Source organism: Rousettus aegyptiacus, unplaced genomic scaffold (assembly GCF_014176215.1).
Source record: "Rousettus aegyptiacus isolate mRouAeg1 unplaced genomic scaffold, mRouAeg1.p scaffold_m13_p_6, whole genome shotgun sequence".
Taxonomy (NCBI): Eukaryota; Metazoa; Chordata; class Mammalia; order Chiroptera; family Pteropodidae; genus Rousettus; species Rousettus aegyptiacus.
The window spans coordinates 114,144,839-114,166,939 of NW_023416309.1; the positions used below are offsets into that span (position 1 = coordinate 114,144,839).

At 64.1% G+C, this 22,101-nt stretch overlaps 1 protein-coding gene across 4 annotated transcripts in view; it reads left to right on the forward strand.

Moving 5' to 3' along the window:
* RPTOR (regulatory associated protein of MTOR complex 1) overlaps positions 1–22,101 on the forward strand; it is a 159,282-nt gene that overhangs the window by 84,010 nt on the left and 53,171 nt on the right. For 3 of the 4 annotated variants that reach the window (XM_016143312.2, XM_036222311.1, XM_016143315.2), the window contains exons 6-10: positions 2,408–2,583; positions 11,636–11,695; positions 15,628–15,728; positions 16,135–16,279; positions 18,814–18,889. In XM_016143312.2, coding sequence (XP_015998798.2) covers positions 2,408–2,583; positions 11,636–11,695; positions 15,628–15,728; positions 16,135–16,279; positions 18,814–18,889 — 558 coding nt within the window. The remainder of the gene's footprint in view (positions 1–2,407; positions 2,584–11,635; positions 11,696–15,627; positions 15,729–16,134; positions 16,280–18,813; positions 18,890–22,101) is intronic. The other variant, XM_016143313.2, reaches the window with a different exon arrangement.

Below are 22,101 nucleotides of genomic sequence, written 5' to 3' on the forward strand. Positions count from 1 at the left end.
GGTGTCCACGGGGCAGTCGCCAAGATACGCTCTGGCCCACGAAGCAAACGGCAAATTACAAGTGACTGAAACCACACAGACTGGCCTTGGGCCGCAGTGGAATCAACCAGAATGCCGTAACAGACAACAGGAAAGCCTCAGGAAAAATGGCAGAAGTCTCAAGGGAAATAAAAAATGCATCGAGCTGAATTAAAGAGGAATGCAGCGTGCCCACACTGATAACACGCAGCTAAAGCGATCGAGGGGTTTGTAGCTCTCAGCGCTCACGCCGGAAAACAGGAGAAGCATCGCGTCGGCGACGAGCTCCTGCCTGCCCCGGCCCGTCTGAGCAGCCTCAACGCAGCAGCTCAGGCCGGGCGCTCGTCACCAGCAAACGCGCTGCCCGCCGTTCCGGAGCCTGGACGTCTGAGACGCAGGCGTGGCCCGGCGAGAACCCCCCCGGCCCCCGTGCGTGGCCGTCGGCCTCACCCAGTGCACGCGCGGCCTCAGGGGCACCCGGGGGCTCGCGGGCGTCCTCGGTCAGCGCTGGTCTCATCGGGAGGGCTCCGCCCGTGGCCTGCCCGCCCCGGGGGCCTCCCTCCCAGCACCACCAGCTCAGGGGCTCAGGATTTCAGCGTGTGTGCGTGTTTTGGGGGGACACACATGTTCGGATCACAGTGTCAGTCCAGGAAGCTGGAAAGGGAGAGGAGAGGAAACCCAAAGCGACCAGGAGAAAGAACGTGACGGGAAGAGCAGAGATCGTCAGGCTCGGAAACAGCCCAGCAGAGGGAGTCGGTGGAGCCAAAGGCTGATTCCCAGACGCAATCAACACCGCGGTGACTCTGCAGCAAGGCCGGCGGGACGGCGCGGGGGTGCGACGAGCAGCTTCACGCTCATGAGTCCGGCAGCGTCAAAGAGACGGACCGATCCCTCTAACACCGAAAGCTCCCAGGTTCGGCCGAGGTCAGCTCGGTCGCGTGAACAGTCCCGAAGAACATGAGTTTGTGTGAAAGTGCCTGAAATGGGCATCTTCAGGTCCAGACAGTTTCGCTGGAAAATTCTACCAAACACTCGAAGAAGAGTTCATGCCAATTTCGTATAATCTCGCCCAGAAAACAGAAGTTGGGGGGACCCGTCCCACTTTATTTTACGAGGTCGCACTTGCCCTGACGCCAAAACGGACACAACACAGAAGGGAACAGCAGGGCAGGCCGCGGCTTCTCACACACCTAGAGCCAAATCCTCAGCGAAACCCGATGGCGAGTCCGCGTTAGCAGTTTGTGGGGCCACCGCCGCCAGCGGGCGCGGCATCACGGCGGTCCGCGTGGGAAGCGCGGCACCGCCCAGGCGGCAGGGAGGTTGGAGGCCCCGGAGGCGGGCCCGGCGGCTTCCGTGACGACCCCCCGGAGGCGGGCCCGGCGGCTTCCGTGACGGCCCCGGGCCGCGTCCCCGTGGGACACGGCACGTGGAGGAGCCGCGGCTTCGTCTGCAAAGCCGGAGCCGGAGCCTCATCGTGTGGGCCCACAGTGCGCTGCGTGGCCCGGGGCCCCTTAGGGCCAGGGGAGGGACCCCGGACGTGGCGAGCGGGGCCTGGGCTGTGTGGTCGGTGGTGTCTGGGGGTTTGCACGTCCACAGGTACTTAGATGTCGCATCAAACGTAACGCAGGGGGCTGACCGGGGACGCAGCCCGCGCCCGCAGCCCGGCGTGGCCCGCCCTGCCGCCGGTGGCCTCGCAGCCGGGCCTCGGAGCACCGCGGACGCGTTCCCTGCCCCGACTCAGCCACGTGACACCCAGGCAGTGGAGGCGTCCGGTTGAAGCCGGCTCCGCGTCTCGGGGCTCCAGGGCCCCACACGCGCGTTTCCTGGGGACTGTCGGCTCGCAGCCTCACAGGACGCGGCGATTGGCCCGGGGCCTCCTGCTAGGCCTCGGGTGCGGCCCCCCAATACCCAGATGTCACTGGAGGAGACACCCATGGGTGTTGCTGTCCCTGATTTAAGGAGAAATTCTACATCAGAACAAAACAAAACAAAAGCAGCTTTCTCGGTGGCCACGGGGACGCTCAGAGGCGCCCGGTCGGGCCGGGGGAGGAAGCGCCCCCCCCACCCCCAATCCCGGGCTCGGCGGCCTTTGTCCTCAGTCCCTCGGCCCTCAGGGCGCGGCGTTCCCCAGCTCTGTACCCCGACCGTCGGCCCCGGGCACTAGGCCAAGATGGATCGGAGACCGAGTTTAGAATAAACGACAAGGCGCCCAGGGCGCGGGCGGGCGGCGCACGGACAGGAGCGTGACGTGTGCGGGAAGGACCGCGCGCAGGAGGGCAGAGGAACCGGCCGCGGCCAGGGCCGGGCTCCCCGCGGCCCTGCGCCCGCCCTCGGCCCCCGCCTTCGGTGCCTGCGCGCGGCGGTCACTCTGCTTCCTGTTGCCCCGCAGGTCGCCGCCATCAACCCGAACCACCCCCTCGCGCAGGTGCCGCTGCCGCCGTCCATGAAGAACTGCATCCAGCTGGCGGCCTGCGAGGCCAGCGAGCTGCTGCCCATGATCCCCGACCTGCCGGCCGACCTGTTCACCTCGTGCCTCACCACGCCCATCAAGACCGCCCTGCGCTGGTGAGTGGGCCCGAGGGGGTCGCACACGTGACCCCGCCCGGGGCGCGGGGCCGTCCTCGGAGGGTCGCCCATGTGCCTCACTGTGCGCTCCTCTTCGGGGGTCGTGCGTGGCACCGGGTCGGGCCCCCCAGGAAGCCGACCTTCCTTCGAGAAAGGAAGAGTCCATCACGGGAAACAGAGACCATGGCGTGCCTTCCGAGTTGATGTATAATCTTTCAGTTTATTCTTAGCAGTAGAGTTCGGCAGCTCAGAGTTCTTGCAGACGTGGCCGAGGAGATTCGCGTGTGTTCCCGGACAGCGGGCCCGCGTGTGGCGCCCCGCACCGCCCGCCAGGCTCACAGCGGCACGCGGACACTGCCCGCCGCGCCCCTTGCGTTCCGTCCGCGCTGCTGGGCGCACGTGTGCTAGCCGTCTGGTGGCCAGGCCGGCCCGCGCTGGGGCACGGGCCGCCGGTGCCACTGTGCTCTGCATTGGGCTCCCGCTGGGGGTCCCCCCAGCGCAGACCCCTGCACCCCCTCAGGGCCCCAGAGAAACTGCCGAGGGCTCCACTTGGACAGCGGTCCCGACCTGTGTGGCCCTGGGGGCCGGGGCTCCTATGAGAACCTAGCGCCTGATGGTCCGAGGCGGAGCTGAGGGGTGAGGCCGGTGCTGGGAGCGGCTGCAGAAGCAGGTGCAGCTTGGCTCACTCGCCCGCCGCTCGCCTCCTGCCAGACGGCCTGGTTCCTGACAGGCCCTGGACCGGTACCGGTCCGCGGCCCAGGGGTTGGGGACCCCTGTGCTTGGAGACCCGCCTGTCCCTAAGGACAAGGACATGCTCTGACAGCGCTCATTACATTGGGCACAGTCACTAGTGAGTGCTATGTAGACGTAACACAGCCTTGCTCTGTGTGTGCAAAACACACATGCGTGTAATTGATGGCAAGTGTATTTGCGACTCTTAGTAGTTCCTGGAAAACACTGTTTTCTGATTTACTTTTCATTTTGGCCTCAATGTTGCTAATTTTCAGAAACCAATCATTTCAACGATTTCGAAATGAGCAGTGACATCACTTTCCATGGAAGTGATCACCTCGCCACGGATATGACCGTTGTGTAGGAATCCAGGATATTTTTTTTTCTTTGACCTTCTGTTCTTTGAGTGGAGAGCGCCGTTTTACGTTTACTGCGGTGTAATCATGTGCTGCCGACGAGAACTCTCAGGAACGAACGTGCCGCGGGGCCCGCTGGGCACTGGCAGGTGCCTTTCACAGCCGTCACGCGCCTGGGACGGGACGTGCCGGACGTGAGTCCGGCTTGAACAGACGTCAGGACCCTTGTCTCCTTCCTTTCAGTTGAAGTGAGGAGCTTCCAGGAGCTTGAATGTCGCTGACACAGTATTGCCGCGTCCTCGTCAGCGTGGACAGCTGTGCCCGCGTGTTCACTGCGGGCGGTGGCCGGCCCAGGCGTCCACGGGGCGAGCGGGCGGGGCGCCCACCCCGTCTCAGCCGCCATGCCGCCCGCCCGGTGTCTCGGCCTCGAGTCGGTCAGAACGGCCCGTGGAAACATGAATTCTGCTGGTTTTATCGTGAGGAAGACCATTTGCTCTCTGCAGAGCTGTTAAAAATATAACTTCCTCGCTAGAGAACAACGAATCAAACCTCAGATGAAACTTTCTGACTGTTCGTTCCGCGCTCTGGGTGTTGTGAGCTTTTTCTGCTTTCGACAAGGTGAGGCGGGTGACTGCCTTCTTCCGTCTGCAGGCAGAGACGGTGGGGGGCCTCCCGGAGAGCGAGGCCGTCCTGGCGCGTTAGAGAGTAGAACGGTCTCCCCAGCCTCCGCCGCGCCAATGTCACACTGTGTCCTAGGCCGCACGCGTAGGCGATGTAGCTTGGGGTTTGTTAAACGGTTTTCTCCTCCGGTGGCCTTCACAGGGTGGCTCCAGCCGTGGTCTGGTCCTGCGTAAACCCCAAGAGGTTTCGGGGTAATTTCCGAAATTGGTCAGGTTATGTAATTTGTCATGTGCCACCTTGAGGAAGGTACTTTTCCTCCCCACGGTTCCAGTCTCTTGACATGAGCTCGATTAAGATGAACACCACAATGAATTGTAACAGAGCTCCCTCCAAACGCGCCGACGCACGACAACCTGATTCACGCTGCCGGGAAGGAGCCTGGGCCCGGGTGCCACCGGAGAGGTGGCGATTGGCGAGACCACGCAGCACCGGAGTCCGAGACGGCGCGGGGCCCTCGGGGGCAGCGGAGGCCACGGCGGTGGGCGGACGGGGGCCGCAGGGGGCGGCCGGGGCGGGCTGCTCGTCGGGCACTTGGCCCTCCCCCGTCACCCCGACAGGTCCGGCGTGCTCCGTCGGGTCTGTGCTCAGCAGGCAGGAGGGGAGGGCGTGCCGCCTCTGCTCTGTGGCGCGACCTGCCCCAGGAGAAGCAGAGGCGCCGCACAGGCACAGACGGGGCTGAGGTGGGGACGGCAGCCACGCTCAGAGCCGCGAGGGAGCGCGCAGGCAGGTGGGGAGGGCCGTCGGCAGGCGCCACGGAGCCCGGACACGCACGGCCGAGGTGGGGGACTTCGGGGCGGAGCGGAGGACAGCGTCCTGGGGGGGGCGCGGGGCGAAGCCGAGTGGGGGTGAGCGGGGACGAGGGCGGCCCGCCAAGGAGGCGGGCGGGGCGAGACACCCGGGAGGCACAGTTCCATTTCGGCTGTCCAGGTCTCGGTCGTGAAAGTGGTGAGAGTGTCGGGGTCAGTACGTTAGAGAACCAGCGCAAGCGTGAACACGGAACGTTCGGTTTCCGCACGAGGAGAGGGGACGTCTTTTCAAAAGGAGGCAGGAGAGAAGAACAAAGAAAAGCGTAGTGAATAGGGAACGCGGAGCGCGGCGGCCGAGCGAGTTTTGGAATAAAAGCGGCTCTGACTGTGGATGAGTCGGAGTCATTTCTCAGAGGACAGCGGTTGTCGTGTTGGGTGAGGATCAACGGGCACAGCCGCCTCTCGTCTGTAGGACACGTGTTTGAAACCAAATATTTGAAAGGTTGAAAATCAGAGGACGAAAGAAGAGAGGAGCCGAAAGAAAGCCGAGTGGCCGTTTCAGTGAACCGAAGCAGAGCCTCAGGTGACACACATCGAAAGGGACCACGGAAGGTGTCTCATCGCGGGGACGAGCAGCCCGGGGAGGCCCGCGGCTCCCGGCTCTGTGCGCACCTCGCAGCACGGCCGAGGGCGCGCGGACGCCGGAACGTTGTTGGAAGCGGGCGGCGAATCGAGGCTGCGGCGGCTGAGACACCAGGCGGATAAACAGTGCGCAGAGTAGAGGACCCAGCAGCAGGGCTGGGCAGCTCGAGCAGGTGTGCAGGACCGCGTGCCCCACAACCCAGGAGACACGTTGCTGTTCTGCAGCTCGGGTGGACCGGGTGGGTCCTGTGAAGGGCGCGGATCCCCGGCCTGGCACAGGAAGGACAGGAGAATCTGGATAGTTTGTACCTCGGAGAGAAATTGAACTGGGTCAAGATCCAGCACAAGCTACAGTCGCCAGACGCTGGTGTTGGCACAAGGGCGGCCGAGGGGTCAGCAGGGCAGGAGGGACCGCGGGGAAGTAGGTGCTCGCACACGGCCACTGATTCTGGACAAAGGCGCCGGATAACTCGGAGGAGAAAGGGTCGTGTCTTCAACAAATGGCGTGGGAACAGCCGGCCGTGTCCACTCAGGAGAACCAGAAAAACGAAACCCCAGCCCTTATTTTATGCTAAACGGAAAAATTAATTTCTGATTTTCTATGTATAAAAATAAAGCTGCAAAAGTCACACATGAAAACAAAGAATGTTTCTTAGCCATAACACAACAGCACAAACCATTGAAATTGTTATGTTGCAGTTCATCAAAATTGAAAACTAGTGCTGTTTGATAGACACTGTTGAAATGAACAAGCCACGAACTAGTTGGAAAGGCTTACAGTGCCCGTGTCTGAGAAAGACCTGTATCCGGAACACAGGAAGAACTTTAAAAACGCAACAATAAGAAGACGGCCCAGGCGTTACCTGATTGGCCGAACAACCGGCGAACACTCTGTGAAGAGGCGCGCAGCGTGCTGGCCAGAACGTGGTCCCCGGAACCGTCACCCGCCCCCGGAGCGGACGCAGATGGCACAGCCCCTGCGGAAGACCCTCGGCGGTCTCTAACGCCACCGGGGCACGGCGCACGGCCCCCACTCCGACCCGCTGCCCGCCCGAGCGACGGAACCACGGCCCCGCGTGTGCGCGTGGACGTGCGCGCGGCGCCCTTCGCCGCGTCCGGCCGCACAACCTCACGCAGGCTGACAGGCGGCCCTTCGCACAATGCCCATGATGTGAAACCGGGTCTTCTCCTACTGCTTTTGAATATCAGCGGACCCTGCTCAAGCGCTGTCCCAAGGCTCAGTGTAATCAGCAGAGGTGAAAGCCGAGGAGTGGCGTTTACAGACGTACTGCCTAGATGCTGACCAACGTGACCGAATTTTAGGCACCAAGGGCCTTTTGAAAATCAGCTTATTTCCCTAAGAAAAAGTCTTTTCTTAAGTGATTTATTTTTGAGGACGAGTCGCCTGTTTACTTTTGGTTCATGTTGGGAGTCGTTTATCTCCTGGCGGGTTGTGTTGGGCTCACATTCTGTCTCCCCCGGTGGCTCTCGCTGGGAGAACTGTGGGGCGCGTGATCTCAGACGGGGTCTGCAGGCAGCCTAGGGTCTCCTCTCAGAGCCTAGTGCATCCGTGTGGAATGCGCTGGAGGACTCGAGGGCAGCAAGCGTGAACAGAATGTTCTTCTCACGTAACAGGCGTTCAGAAGAGTGAGGACTGAGCGCAGATCAGCTCACCGCGGGCTCCCTGCGCGTGATTCCAGGAAGCCGGGCTCGGGTGAAATGCCCCACACCGCGCCCCCTGCCCCCCGCCAGCCTCGCTCCCGCCCTGTCCTCCTCGCTGGCCAGCGGGGCGAGCGGCGCTGTCCACGGCTGGCTTGGTGGCATCGCCGCCGTGCTCCAAGTTAGTGTGAAGCCGTGTCTGAGTCGGACCTGCACAGCAACCGCGCCGCTCCACGTCTGCGAAACAGTCACTTGTCAACTGTTTATTCCCCTGTTTGTATCTTATTAACCTCGGGGCATTTTAATGGTGCTTGGACTTCTCGTCCGATTTGTGCGTCGAACGAGACACGTGCCCTGCGTAATCAGTAACAGTAAGTCACGTGGCTTTCACAACCCGCTGACGCGTGCGGCTGCGGGCGCAGTGGTGGACGGCCGTGTCCCGCGGCGCCTGCGCTGGGCCGGGCCGCGTGCTGCAGGAGCCGCGCTCGCTCCCACCGTCCTCTGCCGAGGCAGAGTTCACGGCCCCGTAAATAGTGGGCCCTTTTGAGTGCCCGACCACGAGGTCTGCGTAAGGAGCGGGGTTGTGGGGTTTGGGTAGGTAAACGCCTGTAGCCGGAAGGTCACTGCCTGCTCGAGGGCAAAGCGAAGAGGGGGTGCACCGCGGCCGCTGGGAGCCTGCGGGGCGGCGTCTGTGCTCAGGCGCGCGGGCCAGCTTCCCAGCGGGAGGGGCGCGGCAGGGGTCGCCTGCCGAGCTGGGCATGGCCTCGGGTGGCAGGGGCCCCCTGGGACAGCCGGCTGCAGTGGGGCACAGCACAGGAGGGCAGGCGCGAGCAGCAGGACAGCCGGCCAGGTGCCGGGTTGTTCTGTGGCTGACAGTTGGTGGCCGTGGGCTTTGGTGACTGTGGCAGAGCGGGTGGGGGGGTCTGGACTGATCCAGGCTGGGGGGCGGGGCGAGCTGCAGAGCCGATTGGCCTAGGATCCCCCAAAGCCCCAGTTTGGAAGAGGGAGGGGCGTGCGGGGATGAGGGAGGGGCGGAATAGAGGGAGTGAAGATCGTGGGGCTCGAGAGCCCCAGCATGAGAGCCCCAGCATCGGGGTGAGGGCTTCCTGCGCCCTCGGGCGCATCCTGAGGCAGGGAGGTGAGGGCACTGTGTGGGGTGCGGCCGGCTAGGGGCACACAGTTCTCCACAGCGCCCCCTTAGCCGGCGGCCCTGAGCTGGCTCACCCCGAGGCACAGAGCTGCTCGTGCGCCTTTTCCTGGTCACTGGCCCGGAAGCTCCTAAGGAGAGTCGGCTTCTCTGTCTACCTAAAAGTGGCAGCTATTTAAAGTTTGTAAATTAGGAAAATGTCTTATTTTTTCCCTAATAATACCACATGGCATACTTTTTACTTTAGTTACAAATACCAGGTGATTGACATACTGGTTTCATACGCGTTTTATTTTAAACATGATGGATTAGAGGAAATGCCAAGGAATTTGCTTATTCTCCTTTTAGTAGTGTATTTATTGCTGCTTTGCACTCCCTCCCAAACTGTCTTTTACGAAAGGAAAGTCAGAACTGACATCTCTGGTGCAGGACCAGGCTGGAGGAGCCCCACCTGGGAGGCGTCTGGAGACTCCCCATGCCATCCCGGAGAGGGACGCGGCCACAGCTTGTCCATCTCTCTGGGCACAGCCACTGGCCAGAGTACAGAACGCAGCTGGGGCTCCGGACAGCGAGCCGCACCCTGGGGACCGCAGTCGAAGCACAAGCCTGCGGGCTCGTCCTCGCCGGGCCGGGCAGCCTGGCCCCCGGCGCAGGCTGAGAGCACGGCCCCCGCCCCCGCGGGCTGGTGGGAGCACAGGGGCCTCCCCGGAGCCTCGCTGGTGTGTCTGCCCCAGCGGCCCTCGAGGTGGCCTTGTCAGGGGCCGTCTGGAGCCCCGGCCGCAGTTCCCACCCCCACGTGGGGCTCGGCGTCCCAGGGTGCCACCCTGCGTCACCGCCTCAGCACGGACCCAGGTGTGGGCGGAGGGGCCCCTGACAAGCAGCAGCAGGCGATCTGATCACTCCAGAAAGCAGAGGCCTTGGTACTCACAAGGAAGTTGGAGGAAAACGGTCTCTGGGAGGATAAATTGAGATGATAAAATAACATGTCTAGATAAACAGAGACATAGCAAAGAGAAAAGGTTTAAGAAATCAAATTTAATTCCTACAGTTAAGTGACCTTTAAATTGGCCAGAAGTAGAGAAAGCATTACAGAAAACAGAAAGCAATACAAAATAACGAGAAGCATGAAAAACAAAGTAAAGACTTAGCATACAGATAATTATTCTTGAAACACGGAATAGAATAAACAGTAACAAAACAGTATGTGAGTATCTGTCAAATTTCAACAAGTGTAAACTTGTTTCCTCTTTTCATAAAGTTACTTCTGACAGTGGCACCCAACCTGACAGCTACAGCGCGCACGCACGCGCACGCACGCACACGCATGCGCGCGCACACACACACACACACACACACACAGCACAGCGAAGCTCAAAATGAAAGAGCAGCCAGAATCCCGCAGTGTCGTAAACAGACAGGAAGCCTCGGCCGAGTGAGATTCAGTCCAGATGCTTTGATAACTTCATGTTAAGCCTCCTAGTGGTATAATTCATCATCTTAATAGGTGAAAGGAAGAAAATTATTTGATAAAATTAAAAATGAATTTTAATCAAAACATAATAAAAATAGAAGAGTGCTTCCTTTGCACAAGAGACATTTTCTTCGAAGCTAGCAGCCGTCATGCCGGTCAGCGTGGCGTTTCACTGCTGTAATTAGGGCCGAGAGAGGGCGTTTACCCACTTTCGCTCATTTAACAAACTGTCTGGAAATGTAGTCAGTGTAATAGTTGGATGAGAAGACGAAGATGTACGTATTCTCAAGAGAAGGCTATGTGCATTATTTATATATGATCTGAATTCAACTTTACAAAAAGAATCCATTGGAAAACCGTCGGCAGTGACATGAGCCTCACTCAGCAGAGTGACAGTGAAGGAGTGAGCACACGCATGCACACACACGTGCAGGCCGGGGCCGTGGGGGTCGGCGTGGGCGTCCGGCACACGCATGCACACATACGTGCAGGCCGGGGCCGTGGGGGCCGGCGTAGGCGTGGACGCCACGGGCACGCGGCCTCTCTAGACTCGGTCATGTGCGGTTCCTCGTGTGGTACACTTAACAAAAACTGTTACCCTTTTCGCATATTAAAACAGCCAGCCTGGAAATGTTGGGAAGGAACATAAATCTGATTCAGAAAAGCAGCAGTAATAAATAATGACAGTGCAAACCAGCTGAGAATGAGCCGGACGTGCATAGGGGGGATCCCATTAAACTCCACTGATTGATGTGAAGAGGAGTTTGAAGTCACGGACAGACTGTCCACGATACTAGGTGACGAGAGCCGGTGAAGTAAAGATATAACTCTCCCTAAATTAAACCGTGACTTTAACACGACATTGACAGCGTGCTTTTGAAGGTCAACTGGAAGAGTAAATGTTTGAGGACAGCCGTGAACATTTAAATTTAAACCGCGTGTGTATCTTTTGAAAGAGAACCGGCCCCTTCGTCACCGAAGTGCGCCCGAGGGTGCACTGGGAGAAGCGTGGACACACAGGGCGGCGTGTCCGCAGCGTCCGCCACGCAGCTGCTGCCCATTTATCGCAGGAGGGCGTGTGCGCCTGGCCTTTAAAGTGGGTGGATGAAACGCTTTACACCCCTACGCCCACCCCGTCAGTGCCCCCCAGTTGGGTAGCAGCCCAGGCAGGCCCGTGGGGGGCGCTCTTGGCCCCGGGCCGCCCGCGGCGGTGATGGTCAGCGCGGTAGGGTGAACCCTCTTGTCTTCTCCCACACGTGTGCGCTGTGCGCCTAGAGGCCACTCACGGGGTCTTCTGCCTCTCCCCAGGGCGCGTTCTTAGGAAGCCTGCGCGCGCACACACGGGGAGTCCTCTCCTACCCTCCCCGGGGCCCCGCTTCATGTCGCCACAGGCCTGACTCTGCTCCTGCGAAGACGCGCTGTTGAGCTCCCGGTCCTGCCCCTTTGTGGGGCAGGCCGGAGAGTTCCTCCTTCATGCAGGAGCTGCCGGGATGGGGGGAGTCGCCTTCCACCCTGCCTGCCGGTCCCCCCCACCGCCCCACACTCCCCCACCTCCCCTCGCTGTCTCTGCAGGGCGGTTGCGTTGTCTTGCTAACGTCCCGTTCCTTTCTTCCCACAGGTTTTGCATGCAGAAGTGCGTTAGCCTGGTGCCTGGAGTCACCCTGGATTTGATAGAAAAGTAAGTGAGTTTGGAGCAGGGTGGCTGTCTGCGTCTGCGAGACGCATCCCCGTCCTCCGGGGCTCAGAAGCACCTCTGCCGGGGGATGCATCTTTCACCTGGGCGTGTTCCGGTCCCTGGTTTAGGCCGCGTGTGGGTGGTCGCCTTGGCGCTTGGCGTAGGGCTCAGCTCACTGCAGGCCGCATTAGAAGGAGAGGAAAAAGCCGAATCCTTTTACAGTTGAAAATACCCCAACATGAGCAAAGTGCAAACGAGACGCACGGCCGGGTCGGGCCCAGCACGCGCCTGGCCCCGCAGCCTCCCCTCGGCACCGTGCCACTCCGACCCGCTCGCACACGCGCTCACACTCTGGCACCCACGCGCACGCGTGTGCACACGCTGGCAGTCGCACGCACACACACGCGTGCGCGTACTCCTCTGCTCGGGACCTGGGGAGCAGTGGCGGGTGACGTTCGCTGAGCCCCTGCCTCGTGCCGGGCGCCGTGTCCGGGCTTCACCTGTGAGCTCGTCCAGTCCTGGGGGAGGCCGTTCTCAGCCGCAGCGTCTCGCTGCAGGGCGGCTGGCGGGGCCTGTCCCACGGCCTCGGGGGCTCCGTGCTGGGAGGAGAGGTTTCCCCGCGTCAGGTCGGATCGCCCAGTGTCACGTGTGGAAGGAAAGAGGTCAGAGGATGCCTGTCCTCACGCAGCACGGTGCGCCACGCCGCGGCTGGAGGGCGGGAAGTCAGCAGTGGCTCGTAAACGCCGGCCGGTCACTCATGCGCCCTTGTCTGTCTGTCTGTCTGTCTGTCTGTCTGTCTGTCTCCGGAGGGGACCGGGCCTCAGGGCGGGGGTGACCTGCCTGCAGTCACACGGCGGGGAGGGGTCCCGCGGGGCTGCTGCCCCCTCCCGCCCCCTCGTCCACCTGCAGCTGGACGTTCCGAGGGAGGACGGGCTCGTGGTTGGGGACGCGCGGGAAGGGAGGCGCTGTGCGCTGAGTGCTCAGGGGTCTGGTCTCCAGGGCAGGTGAGGTGAGGACCCCGGGGGTGTCTGTGGCGTGGGAGGGACCGGTCAGGTTGGCCTGGCAGCGGTACTGGGGAGCAGAGCCGCTGGGGTCTGTTAAATGCCGGGGGGCCCGGGACACCCCCAGAGCGGGGACAAACAGCCGCTTGCGCTGGGAGAGTCACCCCTGCGCTGCTTCGGCAAACCCATGGGCAGAGGTGACCACGCAGGGGGGCGGAGGGGCCCAGGCGGTGGGCCCCGAGGCCTCTCGGTCTCCACGGGCCAGAACGGGGAGCCCGGGGGATGGCGCAGCGAGCTCAACCCATGGGGTTCCACCCCCCACCACCCGGGGCAGGGGCACCTCAGCCCCGGAGGACGCCTCAGAGACGCGCCCGAGGCCCCCTGCACAGAAGTGCTCCCAGGACGGTCTGGGGTGGTGCTCCCCAGGATACATCTGGGCGGGGGGTGGTGTGCTCCCCTGACGCGTCTGGATCTGGGGGTGGTGCTCCCCAGGACAAGCCCGGGTCCAGGCACTGCTCCCGTCCCATCCCGTCCCGAGTTTTCAGAAGCTGTGTCTCTTGAACGACCCCTGCAGGCTTCCTCACAGCCTCTGAGGGGCTGTGCTCGGAGGGGACGTTGCAGGCTTGGCCCCGTCACCGTCGTTCCCAGGAAAGGGTCTGTCGAGGATCCGTCCTGACTGGGAAGTCCGAGGACAATCCGCCGTTTCGGGAGGTGCCGCGTGAACGAGCGTGGGCTCCGCTCAGCCTCCTAAATATAAAAAGACTATACATTCTCATTAAAGACAAAGATTTTCAGTCTTTAATGGAATCCACCTTGTTGAGCAAAGCTCCGTCTCCCTCGCAGCCTGAGCCTGTGGGGCGGGCGGGCGGGAAGCTGCCCCCTCTCCCCCGATCTCCCTGCGAGGCGCCGGCTGGCCCCTGGCGGCCATCGCAGCCTAATGAAGCACGCAGCAGGCAGGCCGCCCCGGTGGGGTGTCACCCCCGCGCCCCGGCAGCCGTGGGGTCGTCGCCCCCGTTCCCGCCTTGGCTTCTCCAGACACACAGGTTCCTGCCCCGGGGCGCTCACCATCCCTCGCAGGACGGGGTCGGAGGGCGGCGGCATGCACACCCTGATTGGGAGACTGCACAGCTTCCCGGTGCGTTTTAAAAATCAATCCGCGTGTTTTAAGTTAGAATTATGTAGTTTCCTACTAATGATGCTCAGTGCCGCATTCACCACCAGGCGACCTCGATAACCCAGGGTCAACATCTCCCCGGGGAAACCAGCAGGAGCTTCATTTCAGGCCACGTGTTTTAAACTGCAGGTCGTGGTTGATTAGTGGCCAGAAAATCAGGTTAGTGAGCCACAGTCCGCATTTTAAAAAAAGGGATAGAAAAATCATCACTGTTTTCCTCGTCACAAAATGCTCTTGCTTGTCTTGTTTAAACACGCGTATTTACACACAGCCTCAGTGTGTACGTGTCAGGTCGCTGTGCGAAACGCACTTCCCACCAGGAGTTGTGATCAGAAAAGTCCGGGAACCTCTCGTGTTCGCTGGGGACGGGGTGCGCTGACCCTGGAGTCCCTCCTCGGCGTCCTCAGCCCCGCCGCCCGCCCAGCGCCCTGCCGCGGTTTCCGCCACCGGCCCCCATTCTAGAGACGGTGCTGACGCGTGGTCTCAGCTCCCTCCCCTCGGTCGATCCATGATCCATCGGGAGCCCCTTCCCCTTTGACCCCTCGGTCGATCCATCAGGAGCCCCTTCCCCTTTGACCCCTCGGTCGATCCATCAGGAGCCCCTTCCCCTTTGACCCCGCGCTCCGCCCTTCTCAGTCCCCAGGGTGGAGAAAGGACCCCCCTGCGGCACGAGGAGGTGTCGTTCCGTTGCCCTTAGGCGGATGTTTCCGTGGAGACCTCGTGTAAATGCTGGAACCGTGCCGGCGGGGCCCACCACAGTCCTGTGCGTGACCAGGCCGCGTGAGCGGGCCTGTCGCCCTGGCGACCTGAGCCCGCCTGGGCCACAGGTCTCTCTCCTGGGCTTTGCGGATCTTCGCTCGCGACTCCTGATGCTCTTGGAGCGGTCCGCCTTTTCCCCCAGCATTTTGCTGATTCCCGATCTCCGGTGTTTCCTGTACTGTCACATAGCCTGTGTGAGGAAGTAAGATGTTTCGTTCCTGGAGGGACGGGAGCCTCCCCCGTGTGTGCGGGCGCGAGGGGGGTTGAGCCGAGTCCACCTGTCGCTGAGGCTCATCGCTCGTGCGGACCCAGGGCCGGCAGCGCGGCTGTCGTGAGCACTGTGGCCTCGGAAGCCTCACGGAGAGCAGAGCTGCACTCGGGTCTCTGTGCCAGACCCGTGAGCCTGCCTCTCTGGGGGGGGGGGTGTTTTCCGTGACACGGAGCGCAGCGCGCTGTGTGCCGGTGCAACGGGCCGCCGGGCCGCTCCCTCGCGCCCTCCAGGGCCCGCCCAGCCGCTCCCTCGCCCCCTCAAGGCTGTCCTCCCGCGAGGCTCCTGTCGCCTGCTGGCGCCCTGCTCCCTTCCTGCCCGCCCTGCGCCGCCGCACCTCCTCCCAGAGCCCGCGCTGGTCACCTGCGTCCCGCGTGCCCTCCCGCCGGACCGCACGGTGGCGGCGGCCGCATCGGGGCTGCAGCGGTCGGTGCTCGCCAGCCCCGTCGCAGACACTCAGAAATAGGTGCCGGGCGACAGGGCACGCGGGCCCCTCGGCTCCGGGCTGGGAGCACGCCGTGCCAGCAGGGGCCACGCACGGGGACGCGGGGGTTGGAGGCCGAGTCCTGAGCCGTGAGGATGGGAGCGTGTGAGCCTCGGACACCGCAGAGGGGCCGTGCCCAGCGTGGCCGGCCCCTCCCGCCTCCGCCCCAGGCGGCTTGGCCCCCTCGCTCCCCGGACCCCCCGCTCAGTCGCGTGACGGTCTCTGACGGAGATGCGACATGTCCCCTAGGATCCCCGGCCGGCTGAACGACAGGCGGACGCCCCTGGGCGAGCTGAACTGGATCTTCACGGCCATCACAGACACCATCGCCTGGAACGTGCTCCCTCGGGGTGAGGCTGGGGCTGCCCCCCGGGGGCGGGGGGCTGCCGGAAGCCGGGCGCCACTGGCCCTGGGGGTACAGCAGTCGGGGGAAGGGCGGCTCTCGGGAGAGGTGACCGAGGGTGCCGGGGGAAGGCCGGGGACGTGGGACGCGGTGTGGCGAGCGCACACGGGTGCCGGTGCCGACCTCGTAGGCAGTCTTCCAGGCAGCTCCGGGGCGCACCCGAGTCGGGGTCCCTGGCGCCCCCCCGCTTCTCAGACCAGGGCCGCTGCCCTGGCTCCGCCGTTGGCGGGCGGGCCTGGGCGAGTGCGGCCGTGGACCACCGGCCCGTTGGTCCCGCTCGCCGGTGGAAACTGGCGGGGTGCGCGTGCCGGGCAGGAGCCCCTGACGGCGCCCGTTTTCGCCTCTGCCCTCAGATCTCTTCCAGAAGCTCTTCAGACAGGACCTGTTGGTGGCTAGTCTGTTTCGAAACTTCCTGTTGGCAGAGAGAGTCATGAGGTCGTGTAACTGCACCCCGGTCAGCAGCCCGCGCCTGCCCCCCACCTACATGCACGCGATGTGGTGAGTGTCTCACGCCGGCCCGACGGGTGGACAGCTCGGTCCTCTGAATAGTGTGGGTGTCCTGCACACGGATTGTTCTAGAAGACTGGAGCCCAGGGCCCTCCGCGAGTGTGGGCGGCCACCGGGCATCCTGCTGAGCTGGGCACGGCAGAGGGGCGCGAGCGAGCCGGGATCCTGGGCCCCGGGCCCTGGGGGGCTGGCGTCCAAGGCTCTGCTGGCCGGTGCCTCACACCGGAGGGGCAGACGCACTTCCCAGAGCGTCACGGTGCTCGAGCCGAAATGTCGCAAGGGGCCACCAGGCTGCGGATCCAGGGAGGAAAAAGCCACTCAAGTGTTTCTTTGTGAAAAGCTGCCCCAGTGGGCGCAGGTGCTGGGCTGGGCAGCCGCGCCGGTGTGGCTGCAGTGGCAGGGCCGCCTGACGGCCCCCTCCTCCCCGGGGGTGGCCGGAGGTGGGGGCGGACGTGCAGGTTCCTTGTGACCTGAGGTCACAGCTTCGCACAAAGCCAGTTCTTCCTCCTCCCCACTTGGCCTCAGCGAGACCAGTTGGGGTCCCAGGCCTCTGCTGAGCTGGGGGCCGTCCTTCCCGAGGGCTCATGCTGCTCTCTGGACAGCATCTAGCGTGCCCCGCCTGGGGGGGCTGGCATGTCGTCTCCGTTCTGGGGCGCAGCTACGAGGGAGAGGGCTGCGGCCGGCTGCCCGCACGGGAGAACGGGGGCCGGGACCCCCGTGGGGCCGCGCTCCCCTGTGCTGCAGTGCAGGCCGGCAGCCTCAGCCGCCGCGGGCTCCGGCAGAGCTCGTCTCTGTCAGGCGGAGACCCGGTGCTTGCGGGTCCCCGGGGAGCCCGCTGCGAGGCAGTCAGAACTCAAACCAGGAGTAAATCGTTTTCCATCGAGTCGTTACGTTCCTAGGGTGGTGATGGAGAGTAGAATTCTTATCAGGGGAAGAAGGGAACAGAGCGTAACAAAAATTGAGGTTAAAGCTCGGAGTGACATCCATCTACGTGTGGCCTCGGGTGGGGGCGCCGATGGCCACTGCTCGGGGCGCCTCCTGGTTAACGTTTGATGGGAAGCCGTGAGGGGCTCGTTCAGTCCCTTCCAATTCCAGCCGGCCCGAGCGCTGTGCCCTGAGCTTCGTGCCCGCGGCGGCACACTCGCCGACTGGCGGGCGCGGGCGGGGGTGGGGGAGTCTCCCGAGAACACGGGCTCCAGCCCCAGTGACACGCTTCCCAGGCCTGACGCGTCCACACAGCCCACAGGGGGAGCCCCCGCTCCAAGCTGGGGGGCTGGGCGGGGTGGGGCCAGGGTTCAGGTCGCCCACCGCCTCCCCTCGGGGCTCCTGGGACACCACCCGCCTCTTCCTCCAGGCGGTGGCTGGGGCCCTGTGTCCACCTGGGGCCGGACGCAGGCCTGGGCTCCAGCAGCCCAGCCCCCAGCCTCAGGGTTTCGCGGGGCTCACTTCCCCCCTTTCCTAGCGAGAATCCCAAGCTGAAACCTGAGTGCCTTTGACTCTGCCCTGGAAAATGCAGAGGCGCGGCAGGCGGCGCTGTTGCTGGGCTGTGACCTGGCACTCAGGGGCCCCGGGGTGACACATCGGCCCTTTCCTGACGTGAGCGCGAGCCGCAGAGGGCGTCCGGTGCGCCCAGCGCCCGCCCAAGCGCTCCCCCCGCCTCCGCCTGGGCCCACGGCGCCACGTCTGACCCTGCGGCTTCGGCAGGTCGTGGGTGTGCTCACACCGGGTGCCCCTCCTGCCCCCTGTGACCCCTGAACTTGGCGCTTTCCTGTGTCACCCCGCCAGCCGTGTCCTCCCGTCGCTGGGCCCGAGTGACCTGAGTCAGGGGCCCCAGCCCCCGGGCTGTGGGCCGGTCCTGGTCCCGGCCTGTTAGGACCCGGCCGCACCGCGGGAGGTGAGCACCGGCAGGTGAGCGGAGCTCCACCTGCACCTGCAGCCGCCGCCAGCACCGGCACCACCCCTCAGAGGAGCACCGGTCCCCGGGGCCAGAAAGGTCGGGGACCACTGGCCTGGCCCCATGGCTTCCTGCCACATGGCCAGTCTGCCCTGCGCCTCCGCATGAGTAAACACAGCCATTCCTGGCTGCTTTTCTGCATGAGAATGGGCAGTTGGGGGGAGGACACTACGCCCCGCCCCGGGGGTTGGGCCCAGCCCTTAGGAGCCGCCAGGCAGGACGGTGACAGTGCGGGTCAGGCCCCGGCTGCTGCAGCTCCGTCGCGGTCCGTCCTCTGTTCGGGAAGGGCGGGGAGGCACAGCAGGCGGTGTGGAGGCCGCTGCAGGCCAGCCCGCCCTCACGATGCCCGTCGAGACCCCGCAGGACCTCAGGAAATCGGTGCTGCGTGTCTGGGCTGTAGTTCTCCACCCCTGTGGTTCCGAGGAGACTGGCTAGAGGGCCCAGGCAGCCTGCAGTCCAGGAGGGCAGCCCTGAGGTGCCCGCCCAGACGCAGCCGCTGCTGCGTGCGGTCCGAGGCCCACAGTGGGGCCGGTCGGTGGTGCCCAACGGGCGTCCTCTGCTCTCTCCCCAGGCAAGCCTGGGACCTCGCCGTGGACATCTGTCTCTCCCAGCTGCCCACGATCATCGAGGAAGGCACCGCGTTCCGGGTGAGTCTGTCCGCCGTCCGGCGTGGTCTGCAAAGCACCAGCCAGGTGTGGGGCCCGGGGTGCCGGGGTGTCAGAGGCCGGCGGCCCCTGTGCGTGGCACACGTCCACAGGTGTGCCAGCCGGTCACGGTGAGACTCTGAAGCGGCCCGCTCGTGGGAAGACGCTCCCGTTGACGCGTGTCGCGCCGTGCCGACTGCCCCCCGCGGCACCCCCACCCCCAGTCCCGCCTGTGCCTCCGCCTCCGACGGTGAGCGCGGTCGCGGGGGCCCCAGGACACTGGTGGCCGTGCCTGGGCGCGCCAGGGGGCCGTGCTCACCCCAGGGGACGTCGGCCCCGCCACAGCTCGCCGGTGGGGCCTGGGTCGTGGATCCCTCTCGTTTCCCTCCTGTCACTGGAGGGACGGAGCCCGCTCGCTGCTGCCCGTGCAGCTCCCGCCGTTGGCCTCAGGATGCGTTTCCGAGTGTTCTGGGCGCCGACCGCCGGGTCTCAGGCCTGGTCCTGTCCTCGAGCCCCGTGACGGGAGAAGCACACCTAGGGCACCCTGAGCAGCAGGCAGAGGCTCTTGGGGCAGGTGGCCGGGCGACCGGCAGGAAGAGGGGGCCCTGCACCCCGCAGACCAGGCGCTCTCCCCCGGAGGACGTGGTGCGGGAACCCGTGGGACCCGGCTCCTGGGTGCCCGTCGGGGCTCTGAGCTGCCCGTTGTGTGAGGTCGGCCGGTCTCTGTCGGCGCCCGCTCACCCCAGTGCCGGATCCCTGTCGGGGTCGACACTCCGCTTCCTGTCACCACGGTCAGGGTCTGCGAGTGACTGCTGCGCATCGTGGCGGGAAGCAGCTCTTAGTTCTGTGTGCATTTTCTCAGAAGCGTGACGTGCTCATCCTCCATGTGTATGATGTGGAAATTTGCACGTGTCACAATCGTGCAGCTTGGCGCGTTTTACAAGGCAGGGACTCAAGTGGCCCCCACCAGGGGCGGGCAGCGGGGGGCTGCAGCCCCGGCCTCCCCCCCCTGCCGCCTTCGGGCCACCGCCTTCCCCGGGGTCAGCCCGTCCTGCCGTTCGCACACGCGGGACGCAGCGCCGCGTCCCGTGCTTTGGGACACGCGGACTGTGCTCCCGGTGGCGGTGGCTCCCCTCGCCTCGGCCGGGGACTCCCAAGGTCCCGTGTCCCACAGCGGGGGGCATTTCCGTCTCCAGGCCGCAGCCTCACAGCCTGTGCCGGCCACGCCAGACGGGTCGTCGGAGCCCAGGGCAGAAGAACTCGGTGACCGAGCCCGACTTTGCTTACGATGTTCATGTTTTGTTCATCATGAAATTTTTTGCCTTAATTTTCATTTGTTTGGATAGTGCACCAAAGCGTTTTTTAATCGCGACTCCTGAGTTTTTGCCACCCTAGCTGGCGCAGCCCGTGGAGCGAAGGCCGGGTGACAGCACAGGGCCTTCCCAGCTGGCGTGGCCCGTGGAGCGAAGGCCGGGTGACAGCACAGGGCCTTCCCAGCTGGCGTGGCCCGTGGAGCGAAGGCCGGGTGACAGCACAGGGCCTTCCCTTCGGTCCCCTCGGCGGGCAGACCCCCCCCCCCCCCGTCAGTGGTATTTCCCGCCGTTTCCCCTCGGGCAGCTCTGGTTCAGCACGCAAAGGCGTTTCTCTGAGATTCCTTCTTGGGTTTCGCCCTGGCTCACAGGCCCCCTTGTGCACGTCGCCTGGGGAGGTCCCGTGGCCCCCGCCCTCTGCTAGCGTAGCTTCCTTACTGACGTGTGGCGTGAGGCTCGGGGGTGTCCTGAGGACGGCTCCTGTGTCTCTGTCAGAGTGGGGTGGCTGCCCCCACGCCATGGCTCCTCTCCAGGCCTCGTCAGCGTGGTGGGTCGGTGTTTACGCACAGCAGGAAGTGATCACCGCGACAAGCCAGTTTACCTGTCTCCTTACCGACTGATTACTTACAATGTTACCAAGTATCCTCAACGTGCCCTTTGTCTCACCCCTGTGGCCTGCGTGTTTATAACCGGGAGTTGGTCCCCCGTAACCTCCTCCACCGGCCCCACCCACGCCCCGCCCCATCCCTCTGGCCACCACCTCTGTGTCCTAATCCGTCAGTGTGGCTGAAAACGGCATCTTGTTAAACTTCATTTTCGCTTCGTCTTCCTTTGTTTATGTATATTTTGGTCACAGGCAGTTTTGTACGACACTTTTATTAAATTCACTTCTTTGGCCTAATAGTTTTTCTATAAATTACTGGCCTTGCCTTACGACAAAGAAGACTTAGCATCCGCGTCGGTCTCCCAGAGCGAGTGGCTGGAAGTCGCAGTGGAGGAGCCTTCGGCCTCGCTGCTCGCCGGTGGGGGCGGGGGCGGACTTGCAGCGTTGGGGTTCTTCTCACATGGGGCTCAGGGGCAGCAGGACTGTGCACTAAGTGAAAACGAGGCTCTGAGACCAAGGGGCGCAGTGGTGCCTCTGCCCGGCCTCAGTTCCCAGCCTTCCCTCCACGGCCTGGTCCCCACCCCACCCCACCGCACCCCCAGAGCCACCCCTAGCGCAGTTCGCCTGGTCCTCGTCTCTGCCAACGAAGGCGCCCCGTCCACCCGTCCCTCCGCCACTCCCGGCCCCCGCCCAGGTCCGGCTCCGTCTTTCCACACGCCCGTTGCTCCCTGTGCCCCGCTCTGTGGCCCGAGCACACCACCTCCGGGCAACTCTGCACCTGTCCGCTCTGAGCCTGTGCACACCGTGACCCTGCGGTGCCCACTAGCCTCGAGGGGCCTCTGACCAGACGCCCCGCCCCAGCGCTCCCCGAGGACACAGCACGGACAGAGCCTCTGCCGGTCCCCGCGTCGGCCCGTCTGCCTCCCCGTCTCCCATCCTCGGCCAGCCGCCCCGGACGGCGCCCCCCTCGGCGCCCCCCTCGGCGCCCCCCTCGGCGCCCCCTCCGGCCCAGGCCCCGCTCTGCAGCTCACAGCTGCTCCGTGCTCCCGCCTTCAGGCAAGAGCCTCGCCGCGCGGCCTCGCGCACCTCCCCCGTCCCGCTCCGCAGCCAGACGCCCCTGAGAGCCGTCTGCACTCGGGGCGCCTCTGCCGCCCGTCCTGAGTCCCCCGCCATGCCCCGCCCACAGCCGCCCTGAGCCCGGACCCTCTCCAGTGACCCCGCGCCGCCAGCAGGGCGCGTCGGCTCTGGACCCGCGTCTGGGCTGCCCCGGCCCCGGCTGTGGTGTCTGCGTCCGGACCCCT